The sequence below is a fragment of the Calonectris borealis genome, chromosome 24 (genome assembly GCF_964195595.1).
Source record: "Calonectris borealis chromosome 24, bCalBor7.hap1.2, whole genome shotgun sequence".
NCBI classification, from domain to species: domain Eukaryota; kingdom Metazoa; phylum Chordata; class Aves; order Procellariiformes; family Procellariidae; genus Calonectris; species Calonectris borealis.
In genome coordinates this window covers 3813624-3835736 of record NC_134335.1, presented here as the reverse complement: position 1 = coordinate 3835736, position 22113 = coordinate 3813624, and the positions used below count along the sequence as shown (strand labels likewise).

Here is a 22113-nt window from a genome sequence, read left to right as displayed (position 1 = left end):
AAATCCTCCCATTTTTAATCATTACTCTGGATGCGGAACTACTCCCCTCCGAACGGTCCCCACATCCTGAACCTGAAGACTATGAGATAATACTTTGTTCCCTCCCCATCCTACCCCACCCCACGATCTAGGTAAAATATGAAGAGAAATACACAACTCCAAGAATATAAAAGGAGCTCGGTGATGTGGACAAAAGCATCAGGGGAAAGAAAGTGCACGTGGGGATAACGGAGCATTTCAAAATTAAGGTCAGAAGTTCATGTGTAACTAGAGCCCTCACTGCACAGCTTCAAAAACTTTTATGCAGCTGCTTATAACAAGGTAATTTGAAGTCTTCAACTTGTCAGGGGGACAGAGGAACAAGGGAGGACACAGGAAAGCGAAACAAGAGATAGAAAGGAAGGAGGATTTCATCGCACAAGAAAGGGAATCTGCTCTGCAGTAGAAAACAGGGGCTAATTTAAGCAGCAGCACACGATGCCTACAAGGTGCGTGTGGGGGGAAGCCAATACAGATAGTGAAAACCTGCTTTACAATAAATGTGAGTCTAGTTGCTTTGTTACTCATCTTCTAGAGACTGATCCGAGCCAACACATTCTCCTAGTTTGGACCCTAAGCAGGGACCCCACAGCCAGGGGCCCCCGGGGAAAGTGCTAGGTTTCATTTCTGGTGCAACAGCAATAAACACAAACTTCAACTTTACTCTCACTCTCTCCCAGGAGAGCAATATTAGCCATTCCACTTTCGGTACAAACTGGTACAAGGTTGAGTGCATACTGGAGGATCTCTTCAGCATCACGGGGATGAATCACGGCCAATAGGGGAATCTGCTCTTCAACCCCTTTTTGACCTGCTACTCTAGAAGTCCTTCCAATGCAAGGCCCATCCACCGCCTTCCAAAATTCACTTTGCAACACACGCGGCGAGGGTCCCTTTGCCTCCAGACTGCCAGTGCTACAGGTTGCAGACACTGTGTGAGAAAATAAATTGTTTCTTTCTAACAGGGTCTCTTTCTTTCCCCCATTTTGTGCACTCATACAAACCAAACCAGTGGAGTTAAGTGGATGCACTAAATACCTGAGCTCAGAATCAAGCGGAATACTGTTTTAGATCTTCTCAGTGAACTCGAGCGCAACAAAAAGTTGAGAGAGCACCCAGCTGCAAAAAAATACTTCAGCAAGCTCGAGCCACAGTCAGATAGCTAGGCCAAAGGGTGCTCTGGTGGAGCCAAAAACCCAAAAATTTAGAAAAAGAAAAAACCAGGTCAAATTCTGCACCGAGCTATCTTCTCCCTTACAGGCCCTAGCATTCTTTAGCTTGAACAACTGACCATTCATGCCAAATCACGAGTATACCGGAGCATCGAAGAAAACATCAAGGTATTGCACACACTGAAACACACGCACTGAAGTCAATTGTCACCTCAAGGTCACCTGCAGTGGATGGTGGGCATGGTTCTCAGATCAGGGCACTCCCTCCGGGCTACGAAATTACCTGCTACAGAAACGCAACCAAACCTCAACCAACCGACCGAAATAAAAACCTTGCAAAAACTCCTTAATGCATGTGTGTGGGTGTGTGGGGGCAGATGTGTGCACGTGCGTGCACTCACAAGGTCAAAAGAGGCTATTTCATTCTGGGCTCCACATAAATTTTGTCCCCATCCCGAATGCCGTAAGAATGCAGTGCTCGCGAGCTGTATTTCATTTCCTCAGGACCAAAGGGAGCTTCCTGGTCCAAGTAGAAGAGCAGCATGTTGCTTGTTGACAACTGCACCACAGTTTTTAACTGCTTCTTCAATTCTGCCACAGTCTGATCGAGACGGATCGACATCTCTTCCACCTTATCCTGGAAGTGAACCTCCACCTTCACACTGCTCTGTGGCCGAAGATCCACAACTGCCAAGGGCTCCAGCTTCCCATACTTCGTGACCAGCTCGTGATACCTGAAAAATTAAACAAGTCCAGAATTACAGTACAGTTGCTCGTACAGCCAATGCACGTTTCACAAGTCAGCTTCCGTTTCACATCATGATACCACCCCACTTTAGCAGCAATCATCCAAGGACACTACTAGGTTGCAAAGTATAAACGAACATCTGCATGGAGAGTACTGTGACCGGATGACAAGAGGGTAAGCGCAGATTCCAAGGCGCGATTCATCTAAAGCCCAGAACTCTGATGAGAGCTAAAACCAGAACCCTGACAGCAATGAGCTGTCCCCATCCTCCATGTCAGTGACTAGCTGGCATATGGCCCTTCAGAAACATCTCTCAGTTTAACCAGCACTTCACTCAAGGAGGGAAGGATGGATGAGGCTCCCACAAGTAAAGAACATCGCTGTGCTAGCATTCAAAGCCCATAAGTGCATGCCTCTCTCCAAAATCTCTCACACTTTGGGGAGCTGAATGTTCCTCATGTGAGACAACATTCACCCCGATTCAAGTCCGATGACCTGAACAGACATCCATTAGGAATAAATCTGGATGGTATGAATCCTGTTTTCTCCCCTGCCAGCATGACACTTCACAGAGCACACAGTGTTTCTCAGGCAACATGCTGAAAAGGAGAAAATAGAAAGCCCATCCATTCCAGTCACTTTGTCTCATAGTCCCCAAGCTGCACTGTGGCACTGGCATGAACCCGAGTGAGCATCCGACTAGGGAGGAGGTATCGAGCCGAGGAAGGTGAAGTTATGTCCCTGCCCACAGCAGGGGGGTTGGACTAGATGACCTTTAAAGGTCCCTCCCAACCCAAACTATTCTATGATTCTATGGTTCTATCACCGACCTGAGACGTTTGAGTCGACTGGTCTCAAAACAGCTTCCTGAACAAAACTGAGCAGCGAAGCTCTCTACTGGGCTCCTACAATTTCAGAAACCCCAGCCGTGGCTGCAGATTTGGAAGAAAGAGAGGATGCTACAGCTACACTTGTGAGACTCTACACCTCCTGCTCCAGTGAAAACACTTCACTAGAGAGTGCCAGAACCAAGCTTAGCGCTCACACAAAGGATACGGCTCTCAGTCCAGATTCCCAGTATCTGTGGCTTCACAGCCTGGCCGATTTTCAGACATTCCTGCTGTTTTCCAAGAGGCCATCTAGGTCCCAAATGTTACACTCCACTGAGCACGGGATCACTAAGATCACCGAATCAAGGCGAGCTGCCGTACAGTTTGGAAGCTGGCAACAAACGGGGGACTTCTTGCCAACTGACCCTTCACACCTACTCTAAAACAACATGGGAATTTTACTAGCAGAGCCACACGCTCCACCATCACTTTCTCCTTGGAGCCTAGTTCTCCAACTGTCCTTCACAAGGTCCGTCGCGGGGAGCCATCCCCTGCAATGGAAAACCCATCTCACCCTCCCGCCGCCTTCAGCAGGTATCGCTCCCATCAGGCAAGGCTGCATCTCCCCTGTCTGGCTGGGAAAGAGGCGAAACGGCAACACAAAACACAATGTGATTGAAATGACAAAAGACCAAGAGCTGCCGAGAAAAGGTAACATTTCAGAGGCCCTCCACTATGCTCCGTACAGAAAGCTCTTTTTGTTGCCGGACCGAGTCTGAGCTGAATGTGATCGGTGCTGTGTCACGGCCCCTGTTGAGAGATGATGGGACCTGGCAGGCTGGGCGACCCCAGGGAGTCCTGCTGAAGGCAGGAATGTTCCTGGAGAACAGCAGACCCTCTGTCTGCTGGGAAATGAGGTAAGGGCCACAACGCACTAGGATTTCCCCAGTCTCACAGACAAAACAAGCCTTCACCGGGGCAGAGTGTCCAAAGTCCTGCTCTCACAGTCTCCTGGGTGATAGCATCAGGCCTATTTATTTGGAAAAGGCATTAATGCTGAGAGGAGACAACACGCTCCCCATATTTTACCCACCGGGCTACGGCCCACAGTAAGAGTGAGTGCTAGCCAACGTGTCGCCGACGAGGAGGGTTTCTTTGCAGCAGTTTCCACCACCTCCGGAAGGATGCGGTCAGCAGCAACGGCCGACTTGGAGAGGTGGAGAGAGCAAACGCGTCCCTTGCTGCCCCAGGCCCTCAGCCCACCTTGGGACGTCCCTTCAACTCTCACCATCTCCGCATGCTGCAGACCAGCAACAATTTCTCACATGCCGACTAGAAGTACTGCCACGATTCATGTGCTAAGGGAAACTGCAGTGAACAGGGCTGATGGTGGGAAGAGTAGAAAGAGGGGGACAAATTTCAAGCAAGCTGAGAGACAGAAGTACCGTGAGTGGGCTAAGACTACCCAAACGCATGCTGTTAATATGTGGAGGGTCAGGCAATGTTGTCTTAAATTTTCTTATGTCAAGGAAAGGCAGAACAAGCTTCACAGCCTGCTCCTTGTATGCTACCTGCAGCCTGCAAAGAAAGTTAGGAGTCTGAATGACTGGATTCCCTCAAATCAATAAAGACAAAGGCACACTGCTCACATGGTTCTTTTGTACCCCGATAATAGGCACCCTCGAGACTTTTATAATCACCCTTGCAGCCCCGCAGACACTGACTGCCAGAGCAGAAGATGCTGAAGAACTGCACCTGAAGTGTCTCTAATACTCTGCAGATAAACAGCGGGCCAGACAAGCAGAGGACTCATTAAAAACCCACAGACACAGAGACGTCACTCAAGAAGACAGCCAATATTGGATTGTACACTCGGCGCTCCTTTCTAATCCACGACATCCAGAGAGTGAAATTATTCTGTCCATTTCCCTCCCTTTCCGATCCCTTCAAGCTGCAGCCCATGATGACATGAATACAAGCAGGGGGGGTTGCCGTGAGAAAGCGCGCTGTTCGCTTATCGCACGCTACACCGCGACAGTCTTGAGGGGGGCTGCTTACACTCCTAAGTTTTCCGTGCCCAAGTGTGTCTTCTTCCTCCGCTTGAGGCAGCACTGCAATGCAGATGCCGTACCCCCAGCAACAACATGTGTGTGTAATTAGATTCTAATTACAAACCACCTTCAGAGAGACCACATCAGATTTGGGAGCAAAGCAGCAGCAGCTTTAGCAACAAACACACACAAAATCTCTCTGCAAAGAATGCCAGGTTTCCCTTCCTACAAGGGCTGCTGCGTACGGGTCCAGGAACTGAAACCCGGCCCTCGGCACTAGGGACACTCTCAGCCATCTGCAGCCTCATTAGAAAATAGTCTGTAGTGGTACACAACTCCTCCAGAACAGAACAACCCTCTTTAGTAGCTGCACAAGTCTCTTGGAAACGCTGCAGAGATGAAGGGATTCAGACAAAGAGCCCATTGACCACAGAAAGGGCAGTAACAGTGTTTAAAGGTTAAGAAATCAGAGGGGGAGGTCATTCTCCTCTATCTTACCAAAATAGCATAAAGCTAGCATGTTGGTCAAGATCAGCCAGCTTTTTTGGATGGGTGAGATATTAGTAATTTCTTACATGAGCTCCCACCTGGAAACTGACCCCAGTTGTGTGTGGTACTGTGTAACTACATGGGTGCACACAGTCTGTTCCCAAAGTCCACGCCCCAACAGTAGCATCATGCGTGTCTAAAGCTATACCCCACTGTGTCCTTCTCAACAATATACGGGTGCTGGACATGCAAGGCACCTGTCACCACAATACCCAGCAGAAAAAGATTCAGAGCCTTCCCTCTCGTGCGCAAACCCTTCCTCCTGAGCTCAGGGCGGCTCACCTGTTCCACTGGGATCAAAGCGCTACTTGCACCTTAGTTCCCCTCCCAGGCTGCAACCGAATACACCGCTTTCAGTGCGAGGGCCTTGCTTGCCTTCTCCTGGCTGGTTTTCCAGGTCAGCCCAAGCCCTGTTTGCCAAAGGGCAGGACTCCGCTGCAGCTGTTGGGCTCAGCTGCCCTGCTATTCTCCCCTTCTAGAGCCATGAACACAGAGACACAAAACAGTTTTCTTAGAAATAAAATGTTACGGAAAATAATCCACTTTAGGAGCAGCACCATGAGCTCGCAGTCCCCGTCTCCCTTTCCCCTTCCTCTCCCCTGCATTCTACGCCTCTGCTGCTATCCCTTCCAACATTTGTTTCAATTTTTCCGCTTCAAGGCCTTCTAAAATTACAAGCCAGGACTTGTCCTCAGAAAAAGGCACAAGAGGGATCACCAGCTGTCTTGTCTCCCCAACTACATTAGTACCCTTCGCCTCTGAACTGACCCCAGTATGCCTTTAACAAACACTATAATCACTGGACCTATTAGTATTAATGCAAAATGCCATGCCCTCATTCCCCATTCCAGCCTTCCCATGCCCTTACGGTACTGGCAGGTCACACACACACTGCTTTCGGAAAGCTAAAGAGTTAAGCTGGGGGAAACACTGACCAGCCAATGTAAACACCGGCCAGATTCCATTTGCACCTTTGTCATCCATACTGGGCCATACCTTCGACCTTCTCTACCTCGGTTTGTCCCTACCTCTGTCTGTCCCTCCAGACACACACACTCTTGTCCTACCCCCTTTCTGTAAAGAAAGGGCTATGAAGCTTTGTTGTCTGAAAAGCGCATGAGGGCTCTAGGGCAAAAAGCACATAAATGCAGTGGCTCTATGATGCTTCCTCAGCCCATTAAGAAGCAGTAAGTAGATGCTGGCACAGAGAAGATACCGACTGAACAGCATCTGTCAAAGTTCATTAGTTTACCAAGATTAGCGGATCATTGGGCATACTTTTTTGGCAAAGAAAAACCATCAGACTTGCGATTTGCGGGCCTGAAACTGAGGGGACAGCTTCCCATCGCCAGTCACATTCCACACACCAGATGGTCAAGAGAATTAGACGTCCCGGCCTGGCACCAGAGAGCACGATCTGTACTGGCTTTTGGGGACTCCCAAACACAGGTGGATTACGAAGCTAGCCATCGGGGAGGCCAGGAAGCAATGAAGAGCATGAACTGAGCAGTCATGTTGTTTAATGGCACTTGACGCGGACACTTTAAGACCAAATTTGACTCAGAAGTGATTCTACAAGTCATCAGACAACACTCTAATATAACGACATTACCTAAAACAGATTGAGGAAGGCAAGACAGGAGGAAGGCGAGGGATGATTTTTTCATGGAACAGCTAGCCCAGATTTCCCATGTAACATCATCTGTTCAGTCACCTTTCCTTTTGCCTCGCCGCCCTTCTGCCCCTGCTCTCCATTCCACAACAAAGAATTCATACCTGAATGGGACTTCCTCCTCTGGGAACTCCATGTAATATCGGATGAAGAATCGCTCCGAGTCCTCTCGCTCCCCATCGGCAACAATGCTTCCATTGAGCTTGACGATAGATGGCAACCTGCAAGCAGACATCAAGAAATACAGTCAGCAAGAAGAGAAACCCAGACAGGGTGACCAACAAGACAGTCACCATCAAAAGCTACGTGCCACAACATTAACAGCAGGAGAATCCTGCCAGGTAGCTTATGCCTCAGTCCCCTAGACAGAAAGGGCGAGTTCCATGCAGTTTCTCCAAGCACATTCAAAATTAAGCATGTTCATTTTGCCACATAAATGCATCGCGTGCACTGGCATGTACGAGACTCAAAAAATTCTCTGAGAAGTAGAGAAGTTAGACTTAACATTTCCACTACTCCCACTTTCCCACACAACAAAAAAAGGTTCAAATGTTTCTGAGCACTGAATTCATACAAAGCCCCATCTCCTAACAGCCTCTTCCTCCAATTACCCACTCCCAGCCACTGAATGCCATGTAACGCTTCTGCTGAGCAGAATAAACAAGCAACAGACCTGGCTATTAGCAGCTTCCTGCGTTCCTCAGTGGTGTAGGACTGCAGCAAAGGGATTCCTAGCAATTTCACTTCCTCGAGCTTGGGAAAAGAATTTAACTTGTCAATGTCTTCCCAGCAATGCAAACCTGCTCGAAAGAAAAGACTTGCTTAAACAAACACAGATAATACATCATGTATCCAAGATAATCAGACATAGCCAAAGAACATACATGACAGGCGAGCGTCAGCTGCTGTTTCTTTAGAAGACAGCTTTTTGCTCATGATGCACTGCAAAAAATCTCCTTCATTTGCTTACAAGACGGAGTAGTTTAAATTCTCTCATGCTGTTTTGTAAGTCTAGAAGGATGATCTCCATGGCTGATTAGGGAGCTTAGCTTTTATGGACCATTCAGTCTTTGGCCTCACTGCCGAGAACTGTCTAGCATCAGTTATGATGGCTGCATCTATAAAGGGATGCTGCCTTAAGTAGTATTAAAGTCGTCAGGACTTCTGTCATTCTAGGCGTCACTAAACAGCCATCAAATGGCTTCACCTCGCACACATGACCACCTTGGGCCCCATTTCCACTCAAACCCAGTGGTAAAATAGTCCCAGAAGCCATCCAGCCATTTAATGAAAAAGGCTTTAACTCAATTTCAGCCCCCTAAAGACCTGATATTTAGGATAACAAGGCAAGCAGAGAGGGTAAAATAAAAAAGCTGAGGATCAAGCAACAGTACAGCCCTGATTATGTGGCAAGATCAACACTACTCATCTTCGCTTCCCTTTGCTGCGACTGCAGAAACGTTTACCGCGATGCTTTTCCGATGACTGTTCCAGAAGCTTACACTGGCAATGCAAGTTAGAAAACTGGTTTCTCTCAACAACATTCATCAGCTTCACCCACACAGTACAGAAAATGTGAAAAAACAGAAAAATTATCGGTTCAAACAAAATCAGGGGTCTCATTTGAGCTACGCCTGTCAGGAAATGCCAAGTTCAATCCCAAACCGTGTGTCACAACCACAAGTCAAAAGAGGGTCTTTTCAGAGCAGAAACAAAATTCCTGTAAGTATCACGGCAGTGTGTGCGGGGCGGGGAGAGAGAGTTTCTTTTCCCCATAGTGCTCGAAACACCTCTGCCAAGGTCACCTATGCCTAAAGCCATCCTCTGGCTATCAGCATCAGCCACATTTACAGACAAACTGAGTAGAAGTTTGTGACAGGAGGAGAATTCTTCCACCTGGTCTCTGGGGTGCAAAGTCACCAAAGAGTGGCCGGTACCCCTCTGAATCATGCCACTTTGCAAGGGCCAAAAAGCTCTTGTAGCTGGGAGAAAGCTAGCGCAGAGACACAACTGCCTCTGAAGGAGAAACTGCTGTCAGCCGTGGCATCCACCTCAGCGGGAAAATCTGTTCATCCCCTCGTGACCCTGTTGTGCTATAGCTTCACTAAAAACCATTATCTTTAGCTTGTCTCTGATCTCCACGAAGCTAGAAGAGCCTGCAAAAAGAGGTACCAGTTTGGAGTCTTCACGTGACATAATTTTGGAGTGCAGCAGCTTTCCCTAAAAAAAAAAAAAGTTTAACATGCTCCTGGGATTTCTATTTGACTTTCAGCTCCCCAAACATCAAAATGCAATACAGAATCCAGAGTTCTTAAATACCTGGCATCAAAATTGCAAAACTACTTACCACAGGAGCACTTGCTCCTCAGTGAGACAGTGCTTTCAAATCCAGCTTAACAGGCTTTTCTTCCTCTAGTTAGCTTTAAGCTTTTATTATAGGGATTCCTTAATGCTTACATTGCAGAGCATATTAATAAAGTACCTTCTACCTTGGCTAACACTTAAGTATGGCTTGCACAGCATATAAAGCTGTAAAGAACAAAAGATGATGACGCATTAAGTACTCCTGCAGAAGAACTTCTGGCGTACGTGTCATCTCGCAAACACGTCACAGCCCTCAAGAGCTGCCCTGCAACTCCCTCTCTCTGAGCACAGGGTGCCCTTCCCGATATACCAAATGCTTATTCTCTTTCTGGAACGTTGGCTAAAAATTCTCTGGGGCTGAAGTGTAAAAGCAGCCCCTAGCATCATTCGTGGTGAGCTTCTAATAACTGAGCACAGATGACAGACAGCTTTTGCTGGTGACTGCTTGGCCTTTACATGCCACATACCTACACATACGCTCATTTTAGCCAAGATAAAACAGGGAATAAAAGGCAAATGGGATTCTTTCATCCCCTCCATGGCCAGACATTTATTTATCCTTCTCCAGCCAGGAGCACCTGAGGCAGGGACAGGGAACAGAGGGAAACTACTAACGTAAAAAACCTTTGCCAGCTCATTTTGAATAACTGCCAGTCCATGCTACTCTGACTCATCTTTTAGATAACAACTAACTACCAAAAGCAGCAGGTAAAGCCCACAGAGATGGGCAAGTTGATTTCTTGCCTGTTTTCCTCTCCTAACGCTACATTCTTCAGGTCAGTGCGCTTCAGTACATCTGCTTGCATGGCCCTGCATTAGCACCATTAGGAAACTGGACTTCAACATGATAGGTCTTTTGGGACTACATTTATCAACAGCTTTTTGATTCTGCCGAGAAGCCAGGATAGACTGGGACAAAGGTCACTGGGCATTTTCATCTCTGCTACAGCAACAGAACTATCCCAAAGGTTTAGGCTCTTGCTCAGCACTTCTGCCTTCACCTGCCCCCTCTCATGCTTTGCAGGAAGCAATGGTGACTGCAGGCAACTTAGTGCCAACACAGGCCTAAGAAGCAACCACCCCAAGGCCAAAGTTTCAAAGAGCACAAAACAAGTGTGTTTTTCACCTACTCAGGAGGAGAGACTCCGATCAACCGCTGAGAACCGTCACTTATGCTGAGAACAAAAAGCATACTGCTTCCAGGCTCTCACCTGACTTGTGCAAATTGATGGATCGCAGGTTGGGGAACAGCCTTGCTAGGGAATCTTCTGACTCTTCAATGGTCGTGAGGTTGTTGTTAGCCAGAATAAGCGTGTCCAGTGATGGAAACATAATTCCCAATTTTCGAATTTCAGTCCAGTCCTGAAGATTATTGTCAGTTATGTGGAGTAATTTGAGAGACTGACAGCAAACTGGAGAACAAGACACTGTTTCATAATCGTTAAGGCACAGGAAGAGCTCCTCCAAGCTGCACAGGGAAAGAAAGATCGTATCATCATCTCAATATACCTTGAAAAAGAGCTACCCTCTCGGGTACAGGGACATACATACGCAATTTTAACACGACTTTCTGTAACAGCTCTTATGTGATTTGAAACCTTGGTGTAGAAAAGGCCTTTGAGCACTCCAAATGGAGTGTTTCGACTACGTCTCTCCTCCCATCTGTAAACTTCCTCCACAGATGAAAAACACCTCTAAGTGTTCCCCTAGTCTCCCAGTATTAACTGTATAACAGATTGCTCGGGGTGGTGTTCCACATTTGTGCCCAACAAGCCACCAACCCAACTCCAATAGTGATTGGTACCTGCTCTGAATGCTCACCGCTTAATTCAAAAAGGTGTTTTTATACAACACAGATGACAATTTTTTCCCCACATCACTGGTTCTGCTGAAGGTTCCCATTAAAGAAAGAACAGGTCCCACTAAGTTTTCAGACAATTGAACTAGCTCTCCTAATCCCAGGAAAGTGTACACTGGCCACGCAGGATATACTGCTGCCATCATCTCCGCTTACAAAGCCGTATGAAGAGGAAGCTGTTATCAAAATGTAGCCACCGAGGACATTCGTGGAAGCAGAATGCCACTGCCAAGGTGGACCGTGGCCAAGCCACAGAAATCAACACTTTTGCACAGAAAAGCATGATGAAATATTACTTGACAAGTGGCCAGACCCTCAGACTTACATCCTATTCAAAAGCTATTAGTATAGGTATGCACTGCACCATTCATTCTGCAGCGACTCCGAGGAAAGCGTGTCACCTCCTACATTGCTGGGGTGATTATCCATTTAGATTTGGACGAGAAGCCCTGGGCTTTGCAGCGTCACACAAGTTCAGCTTTTAAGATAATGTAAAGCATTCACCTGGCCAGTTCCCAAGCTCCCAAAGAAAAATACTCCCTTTTTCTCTACTGATCATGTTTGCATCCTTACACCCCTCTCATCCCTCACCATGTGATTTGATAAGCCAGCCTTGACCTGCGTGCAGCGAGCACCCCTTTCTACGCCCAACTCCCCATGCTTACTCTGGTAATTCCTGCAGGATTGTGTGGACTGTTTCCCAGGAAGCTTTGCTGTTGTTGAGCACAAGTTTGCGAACACCAGCGAAAGACCCAGCACACCTTCTCTCTAAAACGGACAAACTGAGAGGGTTGGAACTCAAGTTTAGAAACTCCAAGTGGGGAACGTTGGACACAATTTTACTGACCTAAGTGGGGAGGGAAAAAAAAAGAGAAAGAAAGAAATGCGTATCAGGCAGTAATCGGACCTCATGCAGTAATATCCCGTCTCCCAAAAGGGGGCCCTTCGGAATCACCACAAGCCAAAGAAATGATATGGGGAAAAAAATAAGGCTTCTGGATAACTACCTGTAATTCATACTCCAGCTATTCGCTGATCTAGATTGATTGGTTAATTGCTCATTCACCTCAACAGTTCATTTAATTACACTATCTGAGCAGCTTGATAAGAGAAAGCCAGTCTCTTGGGAGAGGTCATAAAATCCACCTCAACACCAAGCTTAAGCAGCAGCACGTTACAGGACACAGCATGCCGAACCCCTCTTTTAGCAGGGAGGCAATGGGCACATCTTGAGTTTATGGCCAACATCCTGATCACTTGCTCAGCTTTCCACTGCTCCCCACTAGCCACATACCTCGCCATTTTGCCCAATGTAAAAGACAGATAGAAGCTCACTGTACACATACAATGAATTTCTTATTCGATTCCATTACTCTGAAAACAGCAGCTTTCTTACAGTAAATCCAAATGTTCAGGTAACTCTGGTTGGAGCTACTTTGTCTTTTTGTGCGTACAGATGCGCACGTGAGGGCAAAGTAGCAGAGAGGTAAGGAAAAAAGCTCAAGAAAGAGAAAGAAAAGTCAGAGACGACGACTGTACAGCTCTGGAGTGCGGGATACATAACGGATCGTGTGATCGGGGTAGGTGCTGACCTAGATACTGCTAATACACAGAAAGATATGGGAACAGATTATTTATATGATCAATTTGTAGTCATCTAATAATGATTAAGTGAAGAGAGCAGCCAGGCAGCATCAATTTGTAAAGAACACATCATGTCAGTCTAATTTTCCTCTTCGACTGGGTAACTGATTCAGTGGGAAGTAGTATAAGGGAACGACAGCTTCCGACGCCATCCGCACACCAGTCGCATAGGCAAACTGGGGACTTACAGTGCCTGGGATAGCACTGTAAGTTAAGGGTTCAATACAAAGCTAGCAGACATACCGAGGGAGTGTTCTAGCAGAATACTACTCGTTACGTTTTCAATGACCAGAATAATTGAACGCTATGTGTTTTCTTAATCTGCGGGTGATACTAAGGTGGGAAAGGCTGCCATCACATTGCAGTACAAGACTAGAGGCCAAAGCGAAGCCATCTGAAACCCGTAAGACGGGTTCAGGTTCAGTTGAAGGATAGTCAAAGTACTAACATTCATCCAGAAAATAATTACGAGTCAGAGAACACCTAGCTAGAGAGCTCCACTCCACAAAGCGATTGGGATGGGAGGAGATGGGGCAGACCATGACATCCACAGGTCAATAACCAGGCCCATTTGCTAGCAAAGGGCATTTGTCTCATGCGGAGGTTGAATTCAAGTGTTGCATACGTGATGCTGCAGGTAATTAGTCTGCCTCACTTCGCACCTCACCGTAGGTGATGTCATGTTTTGGGCACTATGCCTTAGGAATGAAGTAGGCAAACTGGAATGACATCAGAGCAACAAAAACAACACAGGATTTAGAAAAACCGGCCTACGATGGACAATTGGAAGAACTGGATTTTTTCAGTATTATACTAAAATAGGAAAAGAAGACATGAAAGCTCTTCTTTGTGGGTATACAAGGCTGTCATACAAGGAATAGCGATGAATGCTCCTCCGTGCCTGCTGAGAACAGGGCAGGGAGCAATTGGCTTAAATTGCAGCATGGGAGACTTAAGTTACATAGTTTAGATTATGAGGTTATTAGCTAAGCATGGGAACAGGCTGCCCAGGGATCTGGAAACACCATCACTGGCAGTTTTTAAGAGTTGGGTAGATATTTATCTGTTGCAGATGGGCTATGAAAACTTAATCCCGTCTCGGAGGAAGGGGCCAAAGTACACAGAAAGCCTTTCATTTCCTGCTTTACTGCGGCTCATGCAAAAGCCAGCAAATTGTGCTGTGCAGGGTAGCCTAAACAGACTGAACAAATAGCAGGGTGTGAGCATGCAGCTTACGAGCGACAAGTGTATGTGCAGCTCTCCCAGCTGCTCACCAGTTGTGAGGCCAGCCCCGCTGACAATAAGAGGCAGAACAGGGAGCGGAGAGGGAGCACCTCATTACTGTGGGAAGGGGCCTTTCAGCGTCAGAACGAAATAAGTCAGGAGACACCATCCCAGTTCTTAGCAAATATGCCCTCAGTACAAAACCATCTTCCCTGGCTCTAATCTCAACAGACAAGCCTAAGATCTCTCTCCCACTCGCTGAGCTAATACCTTCTAGGCTAACAAGGAAGTAACAGAAACAGGGAAACCTATCCCACATTTGACTTTGCGACCCCCGTGCCAGAACTGGGACATTTCTGCAAACATTGCATTCGCTACCTGTTTAAAGACGTAGGAGCTTGATGCAACAGAAACACATGATAATTTTCATGTTGCACGTCCTGTTCTTTTCCACATATTTCCAACAATAAACACTAACATAAAAGCAGAACATAAGCCAGTGAGGAACTGTTAACAACACTCGAACAGATTGCAATTGTTTTACTCGTATTACATTGCATTTATCTAGCATATTTCATCCAAGCACTTCAGAGGATTTTATAATAGAATTTAGCATTAATTAATGAAGCCTCAGAAATATTCTTTGAGGTAAATGTTATTAAACCTGTTTTGCAGATAGGGAAACAAAAGCAGAGAGAAAATAAATACCTTGCCCAGCATCACAGAATCGGTGGCAAAGCTGGGAATCAACTCCCATTACTCAGACCTCCTCAGGTCTTACTCTGTTGAAAACTACACTGCTCATTAACCTGTTGATGTTAGAAACGGCAGTTCCGGTGCTTTGCATGATAATATATTTGTCACCCACAGGCCAAGATTGTAAGTCATGAGGTAAATGGAGTGAAGTACCCAAATGAATTAAATTCATCACGTTTATTGCTCAGTTGTTGTCAAAGCAAATAAGCATCAGCTTCAAAGACGAGAAAGAAGCCACAAAAAATTGAAATCTCTCTATTTTAAATGAACGAACTACTCTTATAACCTGCAATGCATTTGCAGTCATAGTAATAGCCATCAAATTTATTCAGAAAGATGCACATGTAACCATTTTACCTCATGCCAGTCTTCCAGTTTATTGTCAGAAAGATCTAGCTCAGACACATGAGCACAGAAGGCAGCGATTTCGTTCTCATCCCCTGCGCAGGTTATGCCACAGCTGTTCAGTACCAGCACGCTTGGAAGGTTGAGCCGATCTGAAACGCGGAATAAGAAAAGATGCCCTCTGGTCAGCATTGCATTGCTTAGTTAGAGAAGGTAACAACAAGCACAAACAAGCATGACATTCAGCAAAAGAAAAGATCTACCAGTAATTCCACAATTTACGTCTATTTAAGGATCTCAGGATAAACATGGATTTTATGACAAGTGACCAACGTCAATCAAGAAGTCTTCTTGTGTCTAAACATGAAGTACCACTCAGTATCAGTGCTCTTCAGTTAGTACATGCATTTCTGTCCACATTGCAGCGAGGACAGGCCAGTCCTTTGTAGTTTATAGTACGTCTCATATCAGTTCTTGCCAGAACTTATGCTCTTCCCCAGGCATCTGCAGATAGGATACAGGACTAGGTGGACTGTTAGCTGCACAGACTCAGACTCCCTTATCCTCTCCTACTTAGCCCACTTGGGGTCAGGAACAGCAAGGATGTATTTAAACATTTCTTTTCTAAGCTTTCCCTTTTCAACAATGTAGAATGTTTAGCGTTCTTGCATCCTGGAAAACTTAGGTCTCTACTCTGCCTTTTATGTTTCTGCTTCGGTTTTGCTCTAGTTCCTTCTCATGCAGGTAAATGTTCTCGCAGCTATTTCACCGACAAGGACTTGGATCACAATCACAGCCTGATTTGCTAAGGCCAAAACATAACAAAGTTAAAAGCTGTGGATTTGTAACAGGAAACCATTTCAACACAAGAAATCCACATTTAGGCAAGGCAAGGCAAGCTATCAGTCTTACACTCTTTCGTGTACAATACAGCTCTACCACCTTTGTGGAGTATCAAAATCTGTTAAAATTTAACAACAACAAACTTTTTCCTAGAAAGGTGGCCCTTTTTCTCTCTCCTTAATACTCAACAGTTACCCAACTAGAAAGGGATTCTAGCAGCCGACAATTATCTGGAGTGATCTGAGTTTTCAAGTTTCCTGGCTCATTAGTGTTCGGCTTCTTTCAAGGATAGTGTTGTACTTTGGGAATTAGTCATTACGTACTTGTAAGCCATAGCTTCGTCACATTTTAAGACTTATAAACATGTGCCCTCTTTCCAGCATCCAAACAGCTCAGGTAAGTGGGTATTCACACACAGGAGAGAGGGCACTGATTGAATATTCCATCGGGCCAATTTTCTGTTCGTATTAATTTTGAGCAACACGCAGTACGTTTTATCCTCAATTGAACTCAGGCCCTTTTTTCTCCTCTGTCAAACTCAGTTACTGTAAACTTCGTTCCGCTAACTTCCACAGCTATTTTTCCCCTTCGGGGCTGGTTACAATACAAATTGACCTGATGGAAATTTAAACTACACTTACAGATCAAGATGGGCAAGAGGTTACACAAAGAAGGGGCAGTTCTGGTGGGATAAATGTGAATCCCAGACCCATCTGTACAAACCGAGAACCAAATGCTAATATCAGAGCGTGAGGGAAGACCAAAGGGTGTCAAACGGATTCAGTTCAAAGAGCAGGAAATAGTGACACAGATTCTGCAGTCTATGAGGCTCAAGGACATACATGAGCAGCACAGCGCTTCAGACACACATCTGTCTGAAACTCCCTCCAGGCAGTGAGGTCAGAAGCAAAGGACAGAGGTCAGCATAGGCATGGTCAGAGAACATTTGATGCCTTGAGAAGAGAGCCAAAGTAAACCACAAATCTATTTAAGTCACTTGTCACAAAAGAAACTTAGCTGGAGATTCAACGACTCATCACTTGGCTTGAAATATGGTCCACTCCTGTCTAACACTGGCCTCCTTATGTACTTGCAGGCATCGATGCAAGTTGACAGCTCTGCATGACACCACTAGCATGTGGACCAACCTCGAATTTAGATTAAGGTGTTGTGTATTTGTTAAGCCATCTCTGTCAAAACACATGTTGTTGCAGCCACTAATAAAATAGTTAGCATCACTAGCCTGAAGAAAATAAGCTCCAGGGACTGCTGAACCCTTAAAACTCAGCACTGCACAGGGCCTTATTTCCACCTTTCAGTGACAGGATTCCGATTCTGTTATGCTGGCAATGACAGGGGTAGGGAAACTCACTTGTTTTTTACAGCAACTGGTTCAGTCACTAGATCAACTTTCTGTTTTTGTTAGATTCCAGTCTCTCAGCTCTTCAGTTAGAAACACATTATAATACATTGTGATGTTTCTTTTTCTGGTCAATTCAGGGCAATTCTTCTTTCAACATAAGCAAGAACAACCAAGAAACTGATCCCACCCAGAACCCCACAGATGCTCAGAAAGACCAGAACCCTACCTTTCATAGGAGAACCCTGTGGAGTTGCTGGGACATGCACCCCCATACCAGGTCCACGACGATAAGGGAAGTTCTCGGGGCTGTACTTCTCACAAAGAACTTGCATGAAACTCCTTCCGCTGGGCTGGTCCATGCTCCTTTCTTGGACTTCTAGTTAATGCAGAAAAAAACAGAGCATATAAACAGTCAGCAACTAATAATCATCTCCAGTAGTGATCCTTGGGAACACAGGACAGAAAGTGACCAGCCAGGTCACAGATTGTACTTCTTCTGGACTGCAGATTAGTCTAACAGGTCATATTTCAAATTCAAGATGACAGTAAAACATTACCTGAAAAGAAACCCAACCCAAATAGAGGGCCCAAGCTACACAAACATGCTTTCAATCATACCGTTACAGGCCAAGTACAAGGCCTCTTTGCCCCACATGCTCTTCCAGGACAGTTCCCAATACACCCCAAGCTGCAAAAGGTGACTTCTGTACCTCAGAAGAGGACTGTGAGATATTCATAGATATTCTCAAATACATTTCCAGGGCAGCAAGGAGGAGAAAGAGCGAAGAGCCGTTTATGAGTAAGAGATTGCTCGAACAGATGTTTTCATCCTTTAACTTCCCTCTCCTCTAACTCAGGACTTTCAGTCAAGATCAGCTTTTTGAATGGGGAAAAAAAAAGGAAAAAGCTCCCTAACTGTTTATAAAGAAACACTATGCAAAGCAGGTTATGGTTTGGTTTTTTTTAAATCAGGCCAATGCTGTGAACAGCCCAGAGCTCAATACCCTCTGCTAGCAGACTTCCATCAGTTGGCCCACAGGGTGTCATGGAAATACTCGAGTTTGATAGTAAGCTCACTCAGGATACCTCAGGGCTCTCATCTTCACTGACAGCAGTGGCTCATTCAAAGCAAGCTTTGGCCTCAAACGGAGCATCATATTTCTCCTCTGACATTTGCAAAGTTCTTCTGTCCTGCTTGCAAACCTGAGCTTCTAATTAGAACACAACCGCTGTGTCACAAAACACTCTCGAGGACACATGAGCACATCATTTGGCCAGTCCAAAAAGTAAGTTTTGCCAATTCAATTTTGCAGCTGCTTAATGTATCTGGAAGATAAACATGCCCTTCATATCTACACATGTCACAGAACGGAACAGTACAGGAAAAAGGACTTGCCACATTGCGAGCTGCTGACCTGCCTAGAAAGATATTGAGTGTCAGCTGGAAGTATATTTGGCACAAAGATACCGCGATGGCCGGCATTCTGCTGTACCCTAGGTGGAACTAAGCTTATCTGTCCTACTTTCCTGCACGTACTCTGAACTTGATGTTTTATGGTTTTCTGGATAATAAAGGAGTTGAGCTTGATACATGCACAAAGAAAGGGAACCACATTGCTCCCACATTTCACAGAGGTCTTGTAGTCCAAAGGAGAGCCTGCCACCCGTCACGGACACCGAGGAGAGATCTGCATCCGCCCGTTCTAACAACAGAAGGCACAAACTTGCAGGAATCAACCGCAAATTTCCTACAGCATACAAGTAGTCATGGAGCAGCATTTTCACTAAGTACTGCGTATTTACCTTTCTAGTGTACTAGCAAAACCCGGCTCACAGAGATACATACGTTCTGCACATAAACCTGCACCTCCAGGACTCCTGGTGGAAATCCATACTTTTGAGTTCATGGTGGGGCCACACGTATGTTGAAAGCGATGTTGCTAACCAATGCCGAATTAAAGTCTCTGCCTGCTGCCATAAACTTTCTTTTAGATTTATTACAGGCAAGGATAGATATAAAATCCTGAACAAAAGTGATTTAACTATGGTTCAGGTTCCCTTTGCTGAGAATCACCTGTTTAACAAGCTCTACTTTACTTCTTCATGAATGGACTACCTAAAATACCTCTATCATAAAGGACTTCCGTAAAATAAGAAGCAAGTTGACTGAACCCTGTTATAATTTTTACATTATATATAAAGTTTACATGTCACAAATAGGTACTTAAAGGATTGGTCTTAAAAAAAAAAACCCACACCTTTTTCAGCCCTCAACAACTTGGTTGATTTGTATCTCAAATTTAACTTCATGTCACTATATCTAGGATCGAACAAGAAACCCTCAAATTGAAGTTTGTGTTAGGAATAAGGCATTTAATTTTACGCTAAAACATCCCGCATGCTACTGGAACAATTTGCATTGACAGCCAAGGCTTTAGGCTGAAAAGGCTCATTCCAGGGTGATTTGGGAGCTCAGTATGTAGGACAGACAGATACTGCTTTCCAAACGTACACTGAGACCTCCTGGTCTGGAAATTCTGGAATGCCCCCATGCATAAAGCTTTCTGTCCTTCACATTGCTTTTCTATCAGCTCCATTCCTCTTTATCCACTGAGCAAACATCAGCTGGAAATTCCACATGAGAAAGTCACCTTAACATCACATAGAGACAAAAAACTGTTTCCAGATGCAGTATTGAGGGCAATCCAGAACTGAGAAAAAACCCTAATGACATTTACATTCAACAACTTTGAATCACAAACATTTTCTTTCTCAAGCTTTACTTTTGCACACCAATGCCATTGCCAGATGACAAAAATGTCAGGGAGCGGGCAGTCACCTTTTCCACTTCCCTTCTCGTCGGATTTCACATTCACTATAATCATCTGTCACGCACGTGGCTTCTCTGAATCACTACAATTGCTTGAGAGCAAGGATTAACAGAATATGCAAAGAAAGCATGACACATTTCAAGTGAATGTTGTCTGTACAAGGGCAGGACAGGACGATTTGCAAGGTGCACATTTCTGAGTGTTTTCCTACTGACAGCACAAGGAACAATTCATACCCTAAAATAACTTTGGGTTTTCTAAATGACAGCATAGGTTGCAAAAGATGTTCTCAGTCTTCGAAAGATGCCAACGAATAGTCTTTGTTATCTGTATTTAAACGTTCCGCTGGAAGGCTGTGGCCCCAGTGACATACAACATGGCAAGCGTCTGCAAAGAAGAGCGTGACCCTGACTTGAGATCCAAGGGAAACCCAGCGGGCTGCTGCAGCTGATGAGCGAAGTGAAAGGAGAACGCTAGAAACGACATGAAAAATATTTCTATCCCAGTGCTATAAGCCTAGAAGGAGAATAAGAGACCGTTCAAGAGAATTACATCATTAATGACATCCTAAAGAATTCCAGTGCCACCCGAACGCCTTCAGAGCAGGTCCTAACCAGTCACACACCAAATGCATTTTGACATCCTTGTATACATAAAAAACAAAGCGTAAGGAGCGGATGCAACAGAACAAACGTCTGACTAAAAGAAGCTGGTATGTCCTTTTCCTAAAACACGATTCAGGGAAATTAATTTTGAAGTGATCTTGAGAGACAGATGAATGAATGTTATCAGGGTAGACAGACTGACCCTGAGCCACCAGGGCAAGCTACCCAAGCATGCGAAACGCTGCCAGGGACTTCATCGAAGCAAGCGTAACTACGTGCTCACCCGCCACAGTACCACACTTCTGGAAGCAGCCAATGCTAATGGCAGGGACTGCGGCCAGGAGATCGGAAACCACACGAGAGATGCCAGGCATGTCACTTGGCGTGCTTCTGGCCCGGACTCGGACTTTATGCTACCGAACCAGCCACCCCCTCAGGGGCTACTGGAAAAACCCACTCCCCCGCAGACATCGGTGGGGGGCCCGTCTGCCCGTCCTCCTGTGCTGCTGGGCCCGCGGCGGGGTACGACGTGCGTTCAGCTGCACCCCGGCAGGTCGGGGTCCCCAGCCGCGAACCCCCAGAGGCCTTCCCCCGAGCGCGGCAGCACCGCCGACCCGGCCGCCTCGAACACAAACGTTAGAGCGTCCCTGGCTCCCCTCACACGGTGCGGCCGGGCCGGGCCCCGCGTCGCCCCCGGGTGGCAGCGGCCTCCCCCGCTCCGGCCCCGCGCCGCCACCGCCGGCGCCGCCGCACAGCAGGCCGGAGACAGCCGCGGCCCCGCGCCCCCCCCGGCCCCGCTCACCCAGGCCCGGCGGCCGCGTCCCGCATTGACCCGGAAGCAGTCCCGCGGCAGCCAAACATCACGTGACCGGGCCGCGTCACGTGAGCGGGCCCTGGCCGGTGGCGGCGCCCCGGTTGCCATGGAGACGACGCCGCCCCCGGCGGCCCGGTCTTCCCGCGGCCCGGCATGCACCGCGCCCGCCCTCCGCGCGGGGCAGCGTCCTCTGACGTCACCTGACCTCATCAGTGACGTCAGACGGGGGGGGAGAGAGAGATGATGCCAAGATCCCTGCAGCCCCAGGGTCGAGCTCTGGGGCCTCCCAGGGGCAGGGGTCACTCCCCGGCCGGCCCAGCACCCCAGACACCCGCCCCCGGTCCCGCTGGAGGGGAGGCCCTGGCTACACAGCCGTACGTCAAAATTGCAAATAGGTAAATGTTG

The 22113-nt window shown here is 46.6% G+C and overlaps 1 protein-coding gene across 3 annotated transcripts; it reads right to left on the bottom strand.

Moving 5' to 3' along the window:
* Positions 1-280: 280 nt before the first annotated feature.
* Positions 281-21793, bottom strand: TBCEL (tubulin folding cofactor E like). 3 transcript variants are annotated; one of them, XM_075172964.1, is made up of 8 exons: positions 21697-21793; positions 17685-17834; positions 15265-15404; positions 11949-12130; positions 10637-10893; positions 7735-7861; positions 7166-7282; positions 281-1945 (listed from the first exon to the last, which is right to left on the bottom strand). In XM_075172964.1, exons 2-8 carry the CDS (start codon positions 17815-17817, stop codon positions 1627-1629), a joined length of 1275 nt encoding a protein of 424 aa, XP_075029065.1. In that variant the 5' UTR covers positions 17818-17834; positions 21697-21793; the 3' UTR covers positions 281-1626. The 3 variants fall into 3 exon arrangements, with proteins under 3 accessions (XP_075029065.1, XP_075029064.1, XP_075029066.1); XM_075172963.1 differs by lacking the exon at positions 21697-21793 and adding an exon at positions 21178-21544; XM_075172965.1 differs by lacking the exon at positions 21697-21793 and adding an exon at positions 18545-19556.
* Positions 21794-22113: the final 320 nt, after the last annotated feature.